The 20,899-nt window shown below is 41.2% G+C and overlaps 1 protein-coding gene across 1 annotated transcript in view; it reads right to left on the reverse strand.

The window, feature by feature from the left end:
• Positions 1–566: 566 nt before the first annotated feature.
• VAT1L (vesicle amine transport 1 like) overlaps positions 567–20,899 on the reverse strand; it is a 56,073-nt gene continuing 35,740 nt past the window's right edge. Inside the window, exons 8-9 of the mRNA XM_054269478.1 lie at positions 5,391–5,474; positions 567–3,427 (exon numbers count right to left, since the gene is read on the reverse strand). Of these exons, the coding sequence (XP_054125453.1) occupies positions 3,329–3,427; positions 5,391–5,474 (183 nt within the window). The 3' untranslated portion in view covers positions 567–3,328. The remainder of the gene's footprint in view (positions 3,428–5,390; positions 5,475–20,899) is intronic.

A 20,899-nucleotide genomic window follows, 5' to 3' on the forward strand; every position in this document is an offset into this window, starting at 1 on the left:
TTTAAAGCCATGAACTCCAGCGCAGGCTGGAGATGACTGTAGGGCTTGGTAACCATCACCAGTTAATAATTAAGTTCCAAAGACATGGAACCCTGGGTTGAAACCGAGGCCCAGGAGAGTGGGATTCAAAACTCAGTCATGTCCTCCTGCTTTCTGTAAGTTATGATGGCTTTTGGATTCTATTTTAAGATTATTCCATTAGGGAGTTCTAATTTCTGAAAGGAGCTATCTCTCTGAGGGTAACTTTTGTGGCAGTCTGAGTCCTGCTTTCTCTTTGTCTCAAAATACACTTCCCTAAACACTTAGTAAAAGGTGTCCATATAATGTTTTGAATTTCTTAGACTGTGACATTCCAAATTTTAGATCTACATTGTTAATGGTCTGTAAAATAGCACACAGCAGTTTTAATAACCTCCATTTACTCTGTAGTAGTCAAAATAAATTATTTGTATATCCCACAGTGACCAAAGTGGAAAATAAGACCCCCTCACATTTTCCTCTTAAGCAGTTCCAAGTCAGTTCCCTGAAGTGACAATAATACTAGAATAAAACATAGAGACCAAGGATAATGCTATGCTGAACATTTTATTTATATTTTTGTGTAAACATAATTTGCTTTGTAGGCACAATATAACAAAAGCTCTAAAGCAACAAATACAATTAAACAGTGTTTCAGTTCACTTCAATCAGGCTTAAGTTAAAGAAGCTTTCACAGTTCCTTTAAGGCAAATTGAGAAATAATTTGTTTCACTTGAAGAAACTATCCAATTGTCTCAGAGTTGTTTAAACAACACTGTCAGTAGTAATCACAACCCTTCATTTCTGCTACAGTAAGACTTGGTCAGTGACAAGCCTTGGCTTCACCAGTTTGACCAGCACAGCCTCCACCCCAGCCAGTGTGACACTACTGCTTGTGGTCTCCTGAAAGGTACTTAGGGCTTGCGGGCCAAATTCTGCTAGCACACACCCTGCTTCCAGAATGGGTGCCTGGAAAACTTCCATTAATATCAGCAGCACCCTCTCTCCATGCTCTATTGATTCAAGCAAAGCACAGAGCAGAGTTCAGCTTGCTGATGGTCACACTCAGCTGCACTGCACTCAGGTACTTCCAGCAGCACTCCTTTGTACTCACTGCAATTACCTGATATTCTGCTGACCAGAAAATGGCCCTAAAATTGGTATGAATTAGCATGAAGAGTATTTTTTGCCTTGCTAACAAAACCAGAAAGAACTAGCCAAAAATTATGTGACTGTTGTCCCTGTGGTGTCTGTGGCCATGACCAAGATCACCCATATTTGTCTTGCAGGGTAATTTAGAAGCAGAGCCCACCAGACTGTGGTTTAGAACAGAAGAATGGGTTTGCTATTCTGCTTGCCCTACTAATTTAAGGCCTTGAGAATGCCACTTACTGCCAGCTCGAAGGTCACCAGCAATATTGCTCACTTTGGCATCAAATCAAAATTCCTAGTTATGTTAAGGTCTGTTGCAGGACAACATCATTACACTAGCTGCAAAACAAAATTGGGCATGTTTCCTACTGCTGTCAGCTGATGAGTCATGAAAACCTAATGGCCCTTCTTAAAAGTCCAACTGGCAAGCCCAATAAATGGAAAACTCTCGCTGAATACATATTTTCTTCTGTGGATAAAGTCCCTGTTTGGGCCCAAAATGGCACTGGAAGTAGAGGAAAGTCCAGCTTGAAAATAAACTCAACTATAATGAAGTGAAGAGAAAAATGAAGTTCTGGTTGGATCAATAGTTCAACAGCTTTTTGGCATTTTTCCCCACAGTTATTTCTTGTTGTTATTTTTGAATTTGTTTGACCCAAGGGGAACTCCTTCAGAATGAACCATCTGCACAATTATCTGACAGCGACTTCATGAGCACAGTGTAAAGAGATGGACATTAATACTCAGGCAGCAAAACCAAACAAACAGAAAAAACCTAACGAGAATCTTCTAAAACCACACATAAAAGTCATCCAGACCCAGAAGTCCTCTCACACTGAGAAAACCCTGAGAAGCCCCCACTTTTCATTTTTCTGTATTAATTTTTAGCTTCTATCATAACATGCTACTTGTAGATTTGGGCTAACAGCTAATCATGTTTGGGTAAATACCTTCTTTTGAAAAAATAAACATTTATTTGAAGCTGTAGGCATTATGCAAGGTCTCTTCCAGTCCTTCAGCATTTCTACTGTATGTGATCACAGTAATTTTAAAATAACTGTTTTAACAAGACAGTTGAGGACCTGAGTAGCTGCTGTTTGGATAGGGGAAGGACGTGGAAAAAAAATATTTACTTTTTTCATGTTTAGATATAGTTTCCACTAGTGGGAGGTAGATAAGACTAGCTGGTCTTTGAATACTTGATCCCGTAAATAATTATAAATGTAACTGTACATAAGGAGCAGAGCTTTTGATAGAACAATTCACTTAGATAGAAGTTATCCCTGTACATGATTTGTGGTGGGATTAAGGCCTAAACCTCATTTTTTACAGGGTTAACTTCTGCAGGAGTTCAGCTCCAGCCTGACAGTTGACTACACATTAGCAATTTCAGAGCAATAAAATCCATCACCAAATTTCTTTCCACATCCTGATAAGTGATCCTTACCAATGCAATTTAAAAATGAAATTTAAAATTGGTTTGAATTTGATATATGAGTCAGTATGTCCTTACCAGAAGATGTTGATCAAAGCCTCTCAATTAATGATTTCTTGCACAATTTCAGATTCCATGATTCTAGATGAGGTACTTTTGAAAATGAAGATAGGATTGCTTGTGAAAAGATGAAGTATGACTGAGGAAAATAAAAATTAATCTTTGTTGCAACTTTTATTTGTGGTTCATTAAAGGAAAATCATTTTAACACTGAAAATCCAGAAACAGAAAATTATCCCTCCAGTTACTAGAATCTTTCAGACAGCAAGTAGGGATTTTTTTTTTTATTTTTACTGTTTCCAACTTGCAAAAAAAAAAAGCCCAAACCTCCCAAATAACTTTATGCAAGATGTCGGAATTTGCATGAGAAAGATGCCCATCTAAAATTACACAGTAAGTTAATAAGGCTTTCAAACAAGAACAGAAAAATCCATGGGACTCCTACAGGGTAACCGGGCATTACACAGAAACGTGGTAATACTGCACTGGATGAGAATGGCACTTGAGTTCAAAACAACAATGATCAACAGCTCATAGCTCAGCTGACTGCAAACAAATACAACACACACTGTACTACAGCATTTGTTCACTGATGCACAGAAGAGATTTCCCAGCCTCGTCCCCTTCTCCTCTCAGCTCCTGCTGCCTGCCCAGCTCTGGCTGCTACTGGATGAAGGGCATGCGCTCCTTGTTCTCGTTGTCGCCCTCGTGGTCCTCCTCCTCCTCGCCAGCCTCGCTCGTCTCCGTGCTGTCATTGGCCATCTGCACCACGAAACATCAAGGACATCACTGCACCTTCCTCACCCCTTGGCTCCTCCTCATTTCACCTGGATTCGCTGCACAAAGGGACTTTGGAAACTCAAGGAGAGAGGGCTGCCACAGGAGAATGAGCGTTCTGCCTGTGCACGGCCTCTGCACACTTCCAGCCAAGCCTGCCAGCTGCTCCCCCACGGCTCACAGCTCCATTTCCTAACAGAAGGCTGTCTGGAGGACAGCTGCACACGAGGACACTGCTCTGTGCTCTTGTAGTAAACTGATAGTAAGGGCCTTGGGTAGGAAACACAGCTGTGTAGGAAGTTCACAGATCCTGGCACCTCTGGGTTACAGCTCCTGTACCTGCTCTAATGGATGGCCCCATCTGAGACAGTGTGCAAACTCAGGGGGCAATTTCCTTTCTTTTGTACGTTAAAAACCAATGAAACTTTCCAGATCTAGATGCTGGCAGGATACACCCACGACAGAGTGCAGATCCCAGATCATACAGGAGTGGGAAGAAACCGCATTTTCATATTTTACTGAAGATGCCTGCACAGGCAGTAGGCAATTGCAGGAATCTGTAGCTCAGAACAGCATTTAAGGAGTACACAGTGGTTTTTTTCACCTGGAAATATTTATTACAAGCTGGTGCAGGACCCTGCAGCACTTCAGCCTGTCAGTGTGACAGGTCTGTGGAGGCACAAGAGTCTGGTTCACTGGATGGGGGTAATGTTTAACAGCACACATTGGTGTGACTGGATTTTCTTATACACCCACGTTACCTCTCTTAGGACACAAGAAGATTCTTGTATTAGCTTATAACTACTTCAAACCAAATAAGCAAGGGACCCATTTCCTTCTAAAGAGAAATGCAATGATGTTCCTTCCCTGATTGATTATATTATTATCATTATTATTAGTCCTCTCTTAGGACACAAGAAGATTCTTGTATTAGCTCATAACTACTTCAAAACCAAATAAGCAGGGGAACCATTTACTTTTTAAAGAGAAATGCAATGATGTTCCTTCCCTGATTGATTATTAGCCTCTGGTGGAAATAAAAATCTCAATTTTTAATGCAGAAAAACCATTGCTTTGAAGTTACCCATATATTTGAGTTAACAGCCTTTGATAAAAGTGTATTGCTCCATATGTGAGGTCCTCAAAGCCTTTCTTTTCCTTGCAGGGAGTTTGTATGAGACTGGGGGGGCAGTTTTAGAGTGAGTAAGAGCTTAACTCTAGGTCTAGTTCTTTCCTTTTCTTTTAAAACAAGAAGTTTCTCAGGTCTGAAAGCAAACTTCACACATCACTATTGATTGTCTATTAAAGTCAGGTTTGCATTACCTTCTTCACTGCTCTTTCCTCCACCATCAGTGAATGTTCAGGAGAGCCTGGCTTTCATTTAGCACTGCTCTCTGAAAGGTTTCTGGACCATCCTAAGTGCTCCAAATCTAGTGGACCAGAGCTCCATCACTACTATCCTCCTTCAGGATATTTCTGGACATATTTATATGTTATACTTCATATATTACACAAATTAAATTCCTACCAAAAGTATACTCTAACTTTACTGTGGGAATCAGAAACCACTTTTAAGTTTGCCCACTGCAGCAGTATTGACTGGGTTTTTTTCCTGTTCAATCCACCTATTAATACAGGAATTTTTTAGTGTGAGCAGTGTTTGTTTGTTTACCTCACAAGGGCAGAAAGAGATGTGGCAGTTTTACCCCAGCCCAACACTTGCTGGCACGTTTTTGGAGAAGCAGGGAGTGATTTAGTAGAGAGAAGTAACAGCTGGCACTTCAGCCAGTACATTTCACTGGGGTTAAATGCAGAATTTATGGTTACTGGTGGTATTTGGGTGCTACAGATTTAGAAGAAATCAGTGTCAAAAAGGGACATGTGTCCAGCAGTCACTGCCAGGCTGTACCACGCCTGGCTGTACATCATGTCTGTGCCTGGGACTCACCAGGGGAGTGGGTGCTTTCTCCACATCCAGAATGAGTTTTCCTATATTTCCTCGGTCATGGATTCTCTGCATGGCCTCCTTCACCTGAAAGAAAGATTACTGTTGATAATTTTCAGTCACACCCTGGGAGAACCCTGGGTCCCTCCCTTCCAAAACCAGTGAAACACTTAGGGCGTGCTCTGTGCAAGGTCACTCAAGGAGCTGCTTAAGAAAAGACCAAGAGTTAAACATTTTCAGTGAGTTTGTAAGGCCTGGCTTTTGCATTGTGTTTGCCAAAATGGGATGTGAGCCTGAGGACAGTCTATGAATAGCAGAACACATCCATAAGGTTAATGCAGAACCAAAGTGATGGATAGCTGAGGTGCAGGGAGAAACACAGGCTCAGGGAGGTAATTCTAAAGGGGTGTTCATTGCAGTCCATCTTTGCAGATTATTTATCAAGACATCCTACTTTCACTGAAAGTATGAAGCATTTATCTAATTGACCTATGATGTTTTTCAATTTCTTATGGGTTACCGCAGAGGAAATGCCATGCCCAGGCTATGGCTGGGATTAATGCAATACTGTGGGTCTTGCTGTAGGTAAACATTTATTTCCTTTTTTTTGGTCACTTTTTTCCTTATTTTTTAAATAAAAATGTTAAATATCTGGTGTCCTACCACAGCACCAAACCCATCTGTTTAACAGCTGGCTGCAATTAGTGCCTGTGAGAAAGGCACAAGAACCTCTTCTTACAAGCGCACTGCAGAGAAGCTTGTTGTGATGTATGAACTTTCCCAGCTCAGGAGAGCTCATTGTTGATAAACTGAATTTGTGTGTGAGTGTGGTGCACTGAATGTTTAATGTGCAGCACACAGACCACTGCTGGGTCACAGGGTGCCCAGAGCAGCTGGGGCTGGCCCTGGATCCCTGGCAGTGCCCAAGGCCAGGATGGACACTGGGGCTGGGAACAGCCTGGGACAGTGGAAGGTGTCCCTGCCATGGCAGGGGGTTGGAATGAGATGAGCTTTAAGGTCTCTTCCAATCTGTGGTTCTATAAATCACTAAAAATTGGAAGATGTCAAGAGTTTCCTCACTTTCACCATGGGAAACTTCAGGAACTGAAAATGTGCCCATAAAGGGTCTCCCATATCCTCATCATGCCGCTCTTTGCCAGAATAACAGGGTCAGTTGAGACAAAAATGAGTTTTATGTTAATAGGATTTAGCACCTGTGACATAGTTCTATTGAATATTTTAAGAATAATGGCATTTATGTTTGAAAGAAAATGCTGAGCTGGGACCTGATGGGTCCCACAGTACATTTAAAAGCCTGAATTGGGGTCCAGGCCCCCAGAATATTCCCTGAATGTCTAATACAGGAGGAGGTATGTGATTTTTAAAGATTATACAGCATTCAACTTCCAATTAAATTGAATGGATGCTGGGCACAGCACAAAATGTCTTTCCCATCTGTCTGCCTTACTTGGGAAGCTGACTGCAGTGAACTCAGAATTGCTCCTTGAATTTTAGAGGTGTTCCCTCAATTATTAAATACCAGACTTAAGAAAAATTCTAGTAGAACAAAAGAAAAATTGCACTTTTTGCACAAAAGAAAAAAAGCAATGGCTTTTTAGTTTAGGACATTATTGTAAATTCACCTCAGAAAACACAAACACAATCTTATGAATCCCACAGGATAGCAGGCTGACCTCAAGGGTGGTCCACAAAATCACAATACCTTTTATGAAGCTACCTTAGAGCATAAACAACACTCGACTATCCTGTCAGACTAGCTCTGCACTGTGGGTAATATTTATTTATCCAAACCTGATGCTGGAGAAGCAGCAGCTGTAAAATTTTTATGTCTGTTATTACCCAAATCAAGCTTTTAGGAGGTTACAGCACAGAATAAACAACAGAATTGGAGAAATCAGCAAACACACTTGCCTGTCCACTGAAATTTATAACCAGAACATCATGTGGAAAGCAGGGCATGCAACATTTATTTTAATTTGTAGCACATCGTATTTAGCAAGGCAAATTTGAGAAAATGTGCTTTCGCTGCTTTTTTCACAATATCAAATTGAAGCCCCTGGAGAAAGGTTCAGGAGTTGTTTCCAAGACACTTGTAAGGAACTTGCAAATGCAAACAGCAGGCAGAGGCACAGGGAACAATAAAACTTGTAACAATAATAGTGGCTATGGAATCCAGATGGAGCTATTAAAATATATAAAAACATTGAGAAGGATTTCTAAAGCTGATACAACATCTGTGCCTTTTAGTGCTATTTGCAACTTACCTAGCCAGGCAGTCCAGCTCTGTCCTAGTGCAATGCCATTCAGCACACGATGTCTGAGCTAAGAGACCATGAGCTATTTTAGAAATGAGTAATTTTATGTTTATGGCTGCTAGCAGTCCACTTGTTCAACCAAGACTGCAACTACTTGTTTCCCAAGGTGCCTATTAAAACCATTCCCTCTTCTCCTATAGGGGACAGAGAGGATTGAAAACCTTCTTTGCTGTGCAAGTATGGTTCAATTGTTCTGCACAGGCTATGGGGAAACTTTTAGGTTTTTTTTCTGTGCCTTTCACAGAGGGAGGAGCTTCTGTGAGTTTGTGCCTCAGTGTTTGCATATTCCTAATGAAGACAGTGCAGCCCTCTGTACTTGGTTAAAACCCGACCCAGGCTTAACTGATTGTACAGGGAGGCATGTAGAAATTCTGGAATTTTCTGGAGGTTCCCTGAAGTGGCTGAAGTTTGATTCAAAATAAACATCCCTTCCAGCAGAAAGAATCACAAGGGTTTCCCTCTTCTTACAGCATTCTGTATGAAGAATCCCTGCATCTCTTTTCACCAATTATTCCACATTGGTTGCTATATTGTTTGCATTTGTCAGCTCAAGGCCAAGTAAATGGAATTTACTTTTGTTCATGTGGATGAGTTAATTTAAATTATTCTTGTGCAGTATCATCCTCAGAGGGGTCTTGTATTAGAAACAGTGTAAAGAGGTGTTTACTGATATGAGGAGTTTCCACTGGAATAAAGGACAGAATTCCATTGTCCTGTGCTTGCTTTAAGGATGGCCCAGCCCTGAGAGGGTCTGTGTCTGACCTAGTGCCAAAATACAGGTTTTAGCCTAGAGAGCCCCCAGACTGACACAATTTCTATCAAGCTCTGCAATGGAACCACAACTATTACACATTAGTGGACCACTGGTCCTGGCAGTGATACACTGAATTGATATACATTGATATATATATTGATATATCTCTGAAGAAAACCCACATTTCAATTTCTCTTCAGTTAATGATTTGCAAAGTTTTTATTTCATGGAAAGCAAAAGGGAATCCTCTACAGTAACAGTCATAAACTATCTCCCACTCCTGAACACAGCACCTGTGAATGCGCTGGGAGCATGGCATGATTTTATTGCAGTTATTCTGTCTTTAGTGAGCTGACAGCAATTTTCCTTCTAAGTCAAATACAAGCTTGCACAGAAAAAAGAGAATAATAATGATGTCAGTTTCTTCCTTCTACATAGTAAAGTACTAATAATAGCAGACAGTGAAGCACTACCATAGCAAGTAAGAAACCAGCTTTCAGGAATCACAATATACCCACAAGTGACTTAGAGAAGTTTAATGAAGTCTCTGTCAGTGTTCCTGACTAATTTGCAATAATTTCTCTTTGAGAAATATAGGCTAAAAAAGCTCCAAATTAAGCATGTTATTACCTGTAACCACTCTGACCAGACAAAAAAAGGTTTTCCTATTGAAATTAAAAATAGCAGGCACTACACAATTTTTACTTAAACATTACCTGCAATGCTAAATCAATGAAAACCAAGGTCTATTCCAAACAGAACAACTAATATAACATGCTGGCATTGTATCTGGATATTTGCAGCCAGCTTCTGATTACTCTGCTTTTCCACAGCTTTTGATGCCAGGGTGTAAAACCAGTCCATTTAAAATCAACTAAAAGACTCTTTTTTTCCCCTGAAATACATACTATACATCTGCCTTAATTCTCCTTTTTTTCCCTATGTTCTCCTTGGATTTCTCTTGTTTGTTTTTAGTTTTCCCAGGTGGAGTCAGTAACTGGGACAGATTTCTTGTCTGTTTTTTCATCTTAAGTCTTTCATTTCAGGTCTCCACCTCTGCTGTCCTGGTTCCTTTTCCTTTGGAAAGTTCCTGAATAGAGACACTTTCCTGGGTGCGAGTCTGATCCTCTATAAGTAATACATGCCTGAAACAAGCAATTATGCTCCAACTTTGTATTGCTATAGTCAGGCCCCCACTTACCCATTTTACTACCAAACTAATTTTGTTGTCTGCTTGCATTCAAAATCAAGAGCCAACAGTAATCTCTACTGACATATTCATAAATTCTTGCTGACATTCAGTTGGCTCTGGAACTTCATTTTGCTGGTAGAACATAGCAAGAGCAGTCTACTGCTTTATAAATACAGGGAAATTTAAGTGGAAAATGTATTACTAATTATCTGCTGCACCATTTCTCAGTGTGAAAGAGAAATGCAGCCTACCTAAGAAATGGATGCTATTTTCAAGCCTTCGGATGTTATTTTCAACATAATGATCCATTTCTGTATTTGGCTCCTACAAGGAACCAGTCTCAGGAGTAAAATGAAAGAGGCTGGGAATCTGGATCATGAAACCACTGGCTCTGCCAGCATAACACACTGGGGGCTCCAGGCCCACAAAAGTAATGTGGATTTTAGGAGGGAGAAACAATGAAGGCAACATGCCTTCCTAGTGGAAATGTCACAGCACAATGTTTTCATCATCCTACATGAAGCTGTTTAGCTCAGGAATGTGATTAATTTTATTGATTTTTTTTTTTTTTTTTAGTGAAGTTCTACATTAGCTTCAGGAAAAAAAAGCCCTTGAAAGACACTGGTGCAGGAGAAGAGTGGATTTCCTTTAGCTGCATGAGGCTGGATGCAGTCTGTTGCACAAACTCCCATCTACAGATTACTGTTCCATTTTTGCAGGCAGCTTCTTTACCTCTCACTGTCAGCTAAGGCAGGTTTATTGGCAGTGGGCTTTGCCCTTTCTTTTCTTGAGGCCCTCTGATGACAATGTTATTCCCTGAGGTATTGGAAAGGATTTCTACCCACAATAAAGGAATCTTTCACTCCCCTTTTGATAAATCAGGTCATGATATGAAAGGCTAAAGAATCTTATGCTAAGATTACAAATTTAATCCAAACCAGGAGTGATATTAATTCAATTATCTCAGTGTAATCTGTAAAACTCCCCAGTCATTCCAACACTGTATCATCACGAGCTGTCAGAAAGGTTATCAGCACCCAAAGGAAACATCCCTCAGTACCAGACAGGCACAGTGAAGCAGAGCATCAGCTCAGCTTATGATCTAAAATTGCAATTTTCCCTCTCATTAGTTCCACACCTTTAGGTTCAAGATAACTGTTTATTTTTATACATCATCTCAAAGAATCACCTTTCATCCTCTGCTTACACACTGAAAATGTCCAAGCCTTCCAGCATGTCATGACTGCTCCCTTCTAGCCATGAAATAATCCCCTCATAAATTTTAAGCTGTGCTGCACACATCAGCGTAAAGCCCTGCTTTTCCAGCTACACCCCCCCCTCTTTAATCCTTCAGCTGATTCTTCAGACCAAAAGCAAAAACAAAAGGAGCAACATTCACTCCCTGCATCTGGACACCAACCCAAGTCCCTTCTGCCCACACCCCCTCCTGTGAGCACTTCTGCCCAGTATTATTTTTAAACATCCGTTTTTGGGTGGTTTTTTTCATAAAAGAGAGTGTCCAACACAGAATTTCCCAAAGCTATTGCTCCAGGGACTCTTCACAGCAGTTCCCCAATGTCAATGTCACTGCGTGCCCCAAACCCAGTGACACTGCCCTCCTCTCTCACCCATTCAATCCTGGCTCTTGGGCAGATTCTGAACCCTGGTCTGTGTCTCATTGAGGGATTTTTGTCATGTCACAGAACCCCCACCTGCTCCTGCTGCAGCCTGCTCACCACAGCTGCAGCACCAGAAATAGCAGCAGCACCTTCTGACCTGCTGTCGTCATCCAGCACATTCATAATTGAGTAAAAGAGGTGGAACAAAGCATTTCACCTCAGCATAATGATTTCATCTTCAGCCTGGCTGACTTCTGTTCTCCAGAGAATATGGGGAGGAAGGAGGGAGCACCCTTTAGCCTGCTTAACCATCAGAAACAGAACCATATCTCTTATCAAAATGCTTGTGTGGTCTTTGGTTTGGTATCGTGCAAAACAGATCCAAACTGCACTTCACAGTCCCATTGTGATGTTTAACAGAGGTCAGAATGGAATGCACAGCATGATAGCTACTTTTGGAGGAGAATTTTGAATATCCTGTATATACAGACAGATTTCAGCCCCTGCTCTACTGGTGGAATTTCCCTGACATCACCAGGTTGCACATGAATGAGGGAGAGCAGGTACTGGAAGGAGAAAAAGGAAACCTGGAGTGTTCCATAGCCTTCAAGCACTCAAACAAATGTTCTGTAAATGAATATTATCATTCAAGCATGGCTTTTACACAGATCAGCACTCTCTGACCACTCCTCCCACTCTGAGCATGAACTTTCCATCAGGAGAACTCAGTGTTTGCCTTAGGGCAGCCCAGAGAGCTCCCTCCTGTAACCCCTGCCCTGCTCCTCTCTAGCAGCTAAAACACAAAAGAAGGGTTGAGCTGGTGTTTGAGTGCAGGCTCTGCCTGCCAGGGCAGGGCTGTCTGCACGAGCATTGCTCACCAACAATTAATTCCTCTCTGAGATGCCCGCAACTGCATCATCCTGCAAAATCACATGGACAGGTCTCCATGGTGACAGTGCCATGAGCTGTGCAAACATCAGCTGGCTAGGCAAGGTTACTTTGGCAACCCAAGTGTCACAGGTAATGATCCAAATCTCCTTCGCATTTATGAAAAAATAATCTGAATTAAAAACATGCCCATTTTTCATTCCAGGGCTGACTCTGTTCTGTTGCTGCTCGTAACTGGCACTACTGCACTGAGCCCAGAGCTACCTCCATTAGAATTACAAACAATAATATCAAGAATAATTATTTAAGCATTATTTCTAGACAGTAATGAAGAAAAAAAGATGCATTCTGCAGTTGATTCTAGCTGAGATCCCACATAAGCCAAGCTTTAATACTACAGCTTTCATTAGTGCTATAGAGCAGAATAATTTTTATCAGGCTCACTGCTGTGTTCTATTACAAAGCTATGCTGTCTTTAATATGCTTTGTGAGCTGCATTCTAATTGCAGATGCACTTCTCAGACCAGGAGAAGAGTTTCCTTTTATGTTTTTGGTATATATGGCTTTTAAAACTAACAGTGCAAAGAAAAACCCCATCATCTGACTTGTGGGTTTTGTCTGTCTGGTCTGTGGCAGGGAAGAGGCTGCAGGAACCAAGGGCAGCAGCACCTGAACCTGCTGGCAGCTCTGAGGGTGCTCCACTCCCTGCAGCCCCTGCCAGGCTGGCAGGGCAGGGGAGCACTGGGCAGAGGGAAATGGAAATGGAAATGGAAATGTCCCTGTGTAGCAGAGGGAAATGGAAATGTGCCTGGGAAATGGAAATGTCCCTTTGCAGCAGAGGGAAATGGAAATGTCCCTGTGCAGCCTGCCAGCCCTGCTGGGCAGCCCTGGGCTCAGGGAGGGGACAGCCACGGTGTGCGATTAGTGCAGCACAGCACCACAGCTCCCTGGGCAGCCAGGACACACACGTGTCAGCAGCCACTGGCTCCTCTGCTCACAACTCCCTTCTCCTCCCAAAACAGGTATCTGTCAAAATTCAACCCTGTTGTTTTCTCCTTGATAATCTTGAAATGTCTCTCTCATGTTTATACAAGATGATGTTGTGTGGTAAAATTTCAGTGGGAAACATGCTGGTTTTTTTCAAAGCCTTTTTGTCTTTATGTTTTTAAGTGAGTGTGCAGTACTTCCCTTTCTCAGGCTGCCTTCTGTACAAGCTTTTGTTAAAAAAAAATAGTTTTCCTGTGTGATTAGTGACAGTTATCCTCCCAGACACAGTAATTTGGACAAAGCCATCCTTTGCTGTGGGGGATTATTTCCCTTGAGAGCAATGGAATAACCTGTATTCAGCACAGCACACTTCCCTGGGAATGATCTGCATTCCTGACAGGAATATTTCCCTTGCTCTGTGTAGCAGACTAGCCAGCAGAAAAGTGCTTCTAATGTTAAACTGCTTTATCTGCCGCGACAAAATCCTTCAATTACCTGTTTGTGTGGGAGCTGGGTACATGGGAGGCTGGCAGTCCCACATCTGCAGCCAGCCTGGATTCTCCTGCCTCACCTGCTCCATTAATTCTGAAGAGACCTCCCAGACTCTGTTCTCCTGGAGGCTGAGGGTATGCAGCAGCTTGCATGGCAGATGGAAAAGCAGCATAATATTTACAGGATTTTGAATAGGCTCTATTCCTGCCTGTGGTGAATGCAGCCAGCTCTTAAGATGCAGAAATTGAGCACTGAGCATATGTAAGAAGACACATCAAACTCGGGGTATGTGGGGCCCAATTTTCATAAACGCCTACATGGGCATGCAGAAAACAAGGATACAATCAAAATGCAAAAATTCAGTATCACTAGCAATGATTTTGAGCTGATTAGTGTTTTTCCTACAGGTAAAACTTGGATCATGAAGTCTGTTTCCATGTCATGTCACATCATGTCGTGTCCTGTCCTGCTCAAAGCCATCTGAAAGCAGAAATGATTTTATCCAACACCTCTGTTCATGCCCTGCCACACTGAACTTTTGCACCAAAGGTTTTGCCTGCAAATGTGCAAACAGAAAACACTTTCTGTATCCCTTTCATCCCTCCAGCGCTGTTTGCAGCTGCCAACAGCAGCAATGGCCTCTATTCCCTTCTGCTGCCTGCCAGTGAGGAGAGACCTTTTCTCCGGAGTACCTTTTAGCCTCTCTGTGTGTTGCCATGGCAGCAAGACTAAAACCAGACCCAAGATGAGAAAAATGTCAAAGGAATAAAAACTGATGCTACAGGCAAACTGAGAGTCCTCCCTTGGCTGCTGAAGATACCTATTAAGTGATACATCTTCTGGATGGAGAGCTGCAGCTGCAGAGCTCTGCTGTTTGCACCCCTTCCCTATTCCTGCAAGCTCCTGCTGACGTCAATGAGTATTTGTTTTGTCTCAGTAAAATTCAAAGAAAAAGAGATTTAAAGCCTTGTAATTACAGAATAACTGAGCCAAATCTCGCCCGCCTTTACTTACAGAGTCAACAGGGATAAAGCAGGAAAAAAAGGCAGAATCAACAACAAATCAAATATTTAGAAGTACTAAAGAGCAGTGCCTAGATTATCAGTTTGGTGGGAGCTTTTCTACATGATAAAAGAGGAGAAGAGCCTGAAATTTGATCCATCAACACAGGGAATTCCAGCAGGTTAGAACAGCTCAGGGGCATTCAGCACTGATAGCTGAAAACAAACTTATTTGCAGCAAAGTGCTATAGAATGGACATTTCTGTGGGACTGTGCATTATCTCAGAAACTGCATAGAGCCACAATGGACACTCAATTTGATTTACACTGGCACATCTTTTCTCAGCAACACTTATTATTATGATAAGCTTGAAGAAAGTAATATTTTTCCTGCATTACTATAGAAAATTATACCCTATTCCTTTCAGAATCAAAAGTTGTTTCTGTGGGGTAGAAATTTGGTGATGAAATCCCTGGAACACATTTGAGCTTGAGAAAAGACACATCCTGTGAATCAGGATGCAGCTTTATGGTCCTGCACTGGTATTTCTTTTAGAGCAGCAACAAAGCCAGAATTCCTACTCTATTGCTGTGAGCCACTGGCTCCCCAGGACTGGCTGAACCATTGGAAGTGATGGTAGAAATTACAAAAGCATGGTCCCAATGCCAGGAAAATGGTTTTGAGCACATCAGAGCCACAAGCAGAGGAGCTCAGAACTGGTCCCTTTCATGGTACCTTTCTGGCATGAATGCATCTTGTATTAAACTGCAGCCAGGTGTGCACACAGGGATGCCCCAGACACCCCTGAGGCTTGGGGAATTCAGAGAGGCTGGTCTGCAGCTGCAGCTCTTATGGTGGGGAAGATTCCTTCAGCTGCAAATGAATTTTGGCAGCCACAGGGAAAAGAGACCCTCTGTACTGTGTCAGGGTGCAGCAGTGTGCTGCCTAAATTGGATTAATACATGATGCTCAGTTTGCTGTATTCCTGTACTCCATCACAATCTGCTATAATAAATTATGGCAGGAAATAAACTTTATTAAATTCATCACTATGCAGTCAAAAAAAAAAAAAAAGACATCTTATGCTGTTACTGACTATAAAGCTCCATACCATCAGGTTTTAAACTCTCAGCAATGTTGCCCTGTGATCTCTATGAAAATCATCTAGAGAAAAACTGCACCAACCCACAAGATGATCTTATTTGCTCTCTTGCCCTCAGCTCCAGCAGTTATGAATGTCATTAAACTCTCCTGATCCTGCACCCCCAGACCATGCAGACCTGATCCTGAGCCCTCTGCTTTTTGTGGAGCTGTGTTGCTTCTGAATAGCAATGCCTGGGCTGGGAAGGGCAGAGCTGCTGCTGTCCCCTGCACAGCCCTGCAGCAGCAGCCCTGCCTGGCTCCCTCCTGTGGGAATCCAGCAGAGCCCTCCCCACACAAGGGAAGGATCCTCCAGCCCTTCTGGAGCTGCACAGGAACATTGCTGTGTGCCAGCAGGCTCAGGGGCCCTTCCCACCACACCCCCGCTGCTCTGGTACTGCGGTCAATTAATGTAAGGGAAAAACTCAGAGTGCCTCTTCCAGGTGCTGCTCCTTTCATTGTCTCTCTCAAACCAGCAGTCCTTGTCCTCTCAGCAGCTGCACAGTGGTGTGGATGAAAGCCTGAGGCTCTGAGCTCCTTGTGATGCAGATCTGTGATGGTGTTCACTGGGGTTCTTGGATGAGGGAAGAGATGAGGATCAGACTCCATGTTTCAGAAGGCTTGATTTATTATTTTATGATATATATTACATTAAAACTATACTAAAAATAGAAGAAAAGGTTTAATCAGAAGGCTAGCTAAGCTAAGAATAGAAAGGAAAAGGATGGTAACAAAAGCTTGTGTCTCGGACAGAGAGTTGGAGCCAGCTGACTGTGATTGGCCATTAATTAGAAACAACCACATGAGACCAATCACAGATGCACCTGTTGCATTCCACAGCAGCAGATAACCATTGTTTGCATTTTGTTCCTGAGGCCTCTCAGCTTCTCAGGAGGAAAAATCCTAAAGAAATGATTTTTCATGAAAGGATGTCTCCGACACAGATCTCTACATGCCCTTTGGGCTTGTGCCTGTAAGCATAAGATAATTTGTACTATCAATTCCTTGCTACTATGGTGTAAAAAACATATTTCTTTTTAGTTTTATGTTTGGACCAAAAGCCCTTCCAAGCCCCTTCTGGGTACAACAAAACCAAAACTCCACAGGTTATTACTTTCTTGCTGCTTTCCAAGCTTTCATCAGCATCTGTTTACTCAAATCTCTGTCTATTCACAACAAAAGAATTTATTTTATATAGAGGAGGTATTTCATTGTAGGTACTTCACTAGAGAGGATTGTCTTTCTTTCAGGAAGATGCAAAACTACAGAAAACCTTCCACAAGCCATGTCCTTTTATATCTCCTATTATTTTACCAGCACTCCATGCTGATGGTTTGTATTAGTTCCACCTGACTTGTCTGTCAGGTTTATTCCAGTTCTGTGATTCACTAGAGCCACTATCCAATAACTGGATCTTCACACAAAACTCATTTCTACAGTCTATCAGAGGTTTTTCTGTCTCTTACCAGCACCAACAATTTTTCTTGCATTTCTCATCAACACTTTTGAAGCCACACTTCAAGCACCACAACCTGCATGAGAGTAGTTTCCCTTTTCTCTCTAACTTCCCTTGAAAACATGTCCTTGTCCTGCACCTTTCCCAAATGGCAGGTGAATTTTTTTGAAAGTCTGGCACAAAACCTGTGACCAGCATGGCTTTGGAATAGCCATGGAAGCCTCTTTAACCTCTTCTTTGGAAGCCTCTGTAACCTTGCATCTTACTTTCTAAATGATTCAAATGAGTCAAGTATTTTTCACCCACAGACCTTCTATTACATATTCCTCAGATGTGTCCTTAAGCTCTCTTTTGATCAACTTATTTCACAATATGGGATATTAAAATCATTAATAGAACGATGACAAAATCCTATATGATTTATCCATTTATTAAAAAAAATTTTAAGTCTTCCTTTATTACTACTAAGGAGCAGAAACTTGCTTTATTCCAGAATCACTACTCCAAAACCATGCGAACTAAACTTAGTGATTACAAAATACAGTAAACATTCAATCTTCCAGATGGTAATCAGTAAAAAGTCTTGACACTCTAATTTCTAAAGTCTGAGAAGCTTCATGTAAAAATCCACCTACTGGGATCAGATTAGCAGAACACATAATGCTGTGACTTTGAAAACTATCTCTGTGTTATTTTGTAACAATGGATTATCTTCAGTAAAATCTATCCCTAATCAGTAAACTAATTATGTAAATCCCTGAAACTCATCAAGGTAAATACCAAAGGTCCCTACTGATACAAATAAGAAAATACTTGTCTTTTGATTTCCTTGTGTAATTTTTTTTTGTTACAGGAAGTAGTGCCATGAGGATTGCCAACCTAATTTTTTGTACCTTATCACAGTGTTTTTCAATCATTCAAAAAGCTTGCCAAGTCAGATCTTACCATTGGGTGCCACTCTGTAACTTCATTAAAACTGAACAAAACCAAAACCCTCTGTTGTATTAAACTGTAATACAGTTGTTATGATAGAGTGATTCATGCTTATCCTCAGTTTGAGCTACATCACTTTACAGCAAGATTGAAATAATTCATCCAGGCAAGATGAAAGGTATTTGAATTTATCTTGTTTGCTGGTTGACAGTTTTACAATATATATTGCAGTTCTATTTGCTTTATTACTTAGTATTTCTCTTGGCACTGTTAAAAAAATGTCTCATTCTAAGGCTGTATTAAAGACCTTAACTCCCTGTTAGCATTGTATCAGTGTGACTGCAATAAAATTGATTTAGCTTACAGCAAGTGTGAGGCTGGTGTGTGAGCACTGATTGAGCTCAGCATCCCCCTGGCCCAGCTCAGAATGGGCAGCACAGAGCTGAGCACGAGTGTGACAGAACATCCCTGCTGCAGCCCAGGCAGCTTCTCCTCCAATTCTGTGCAATTTCCAGGTTTGTGCATGGTCCCCAGCAATGCAGGGAATGGGCAGAACCTCAGTAACACACGTTGTGCTTAACTGCAAACAGGTTTAACTGCAGGAACTCTGAGAACTATGCTTCCTTCAGTGTTGCAGACATCTTTTATGGAAAATCCTTTCCTTAGGATTTTTCCTCCTGAGAAGCTGGGAGGCCTCAGGAACAAAATGTAAACAATGATTATCTGCTGCTGTGGAATGCAACAGGTGCATCTGTGATTGGTCTCATGTGGTTGTTTCTAATTAATGGCCAATCGCAGTCAGCTGTCTCAAAGTCTCTGTCCGAGACATAAGCTTTTGTCATCATTCCTTCTTATTCTATTCTTAGCTAGCCTTCTGATGAAACATTTTCTTCTATTCTTTTAGTATAGTTTTAATGTAATATATATCATAAAATAAAAAATCAGCCTTCTGAAACATGCAGTCAGATCCTCATCCCTTCCCCAATCTGAAAATCCCTGTGAACACCATCACACTTCAGATTGAAGGGAAAGATACAGGATTGTGTTACAGCTGCTGAAGAACTTGCTCGGGAAAGTTTAGGATCTTTAAGATATTTTAGCCAGGACACGATCACAGCACAAAACAGAAAAAGCCCTCACGTTCTTGTCAAGGTGGTGGATATTTGGTGGTGGTCAGGAATTCACTTTTACACAGTCACTATTCTACTAAACTGAATTTATTTAAACAAAGATTTGGAGCTGCCTGTGATGTGTGAGGCTTCATTTCTCACAGGTATGGCCCAACATTTTCAGATGTGAGCACTGTAACACATATTACACTGTAACACCGCCTTCAAAGCCCGAGCTTTGATACTCCAACTATCATTTTCTGTACAATCAGAACTCTGGAAAATCAGAGCTCATTTGAAAATCTAAAATTGCATTGCTTCCTCTCAGTATTGTTTTCTCAAAGTCAGTGCTCATAACACAGAGTTTTTTCCCTATAAAATGCCTTTATGTTCAATCATTCCCAACTGGTTAATGTATATTTAGGAGTCTTTTAGTATTGACAATGTATCTGCTTCACTGCCTCAGTGTAAATTTAAATCATTATCTGTAATCAGCAATAATATTATTACTAAGCTGCAATACCACATAGAACTCTCAATTATCACATTAAATTTAGATTATATTATGCTAAGAGATATCTTTATGCCCAAGAGTAATTTTGCTTTTAAAATTCATCTGTGTTTAAAATGAGTGAAAAGAATATATGAGCCATTATCATTAGGTGAGAACAATTATCTTGATTAACAATTGTTATGCACTAAAATGAAGTGTTATTTTGATAGTTTTGATTTTTGATGCCTTTTTTGGATCTTAGCAAAGTTATGTGAAACAGAACACAAAACCTATATTTTTTTGCAATAAAGGCAATCTAGTAACCCAATCAAACCACTAATACCAAAGAAAAAATAAATTAAAATAACCCTGGAGAGTAATTTTGTGCTAATGCTCAAGAGATTTCCAAAATTTCTACCAGTCTGCCAAAACTAGTCATTAATATGATCAGCTGCTGAGAGACAGAATTGGCTCTGCTGCTGGAACTAATAATTTACTTTTTCTTCGGCCACTGTTACATGGATACACCCATAAGCTGATCCCAGGAAATGAGCTAGAATGCTCACCTAAGAAAGGCATTTCTAAAACCAAAAAGCCCCATTCAATTTAATTTACTGTACCAGAGTTCAGTATCCATTAACATCTAAACATCCTTCTGCAGCAGCTAAAAGCTGATGTCAATGTTCTCTCTTTATAGGCCAAGCACCCAAAATTCCTCAAAGCTGAAAGATGTGAGCTGGAATTTACAGCAGAAATGCTCCAGGCACAGCCTGTGCTGCTGTTTCTCACCACAGCAATGCAGCAGGGAATGAATTTTCCTTCTGCTCTGTTAACCTTTCTGCTCCCTGCCAGTCAACAGAAGTGGCCTCAGAGATGATGCTGCCAGTGCAGAATCATTTAGACAAAATGGACCCATCAGATTTAAATATACAGAGAGATATTTTCATTATTCTTATATCCCACTTCCCTTTTTACTCTTTTCAGCAACTTCTTAAGTGGATTTCTGGGCATTCATTGATTAATGGAGTAAGAGACTCATAGATTACATCCAGAAAAACAAAAAAATAATTAATCTGATTATTTTTTTGCAAATCAAAAGGCCAAAACCTGA

Source organism: Melozone crissalis, unplaced genomic scaffold, assembly GCF_028551555.1.
Source record: "Melozone crissalis strain CALT ecotype California unplaced genomic scaffold, PUWL_Pcris_2 ptg000007l_1, whole genome shotgun sequence".
NCBI lineage: Eukaryota > Metazoa > Chordata > Aves > Passeriformes > Passerellidae > Melozone > Melozone crissalis.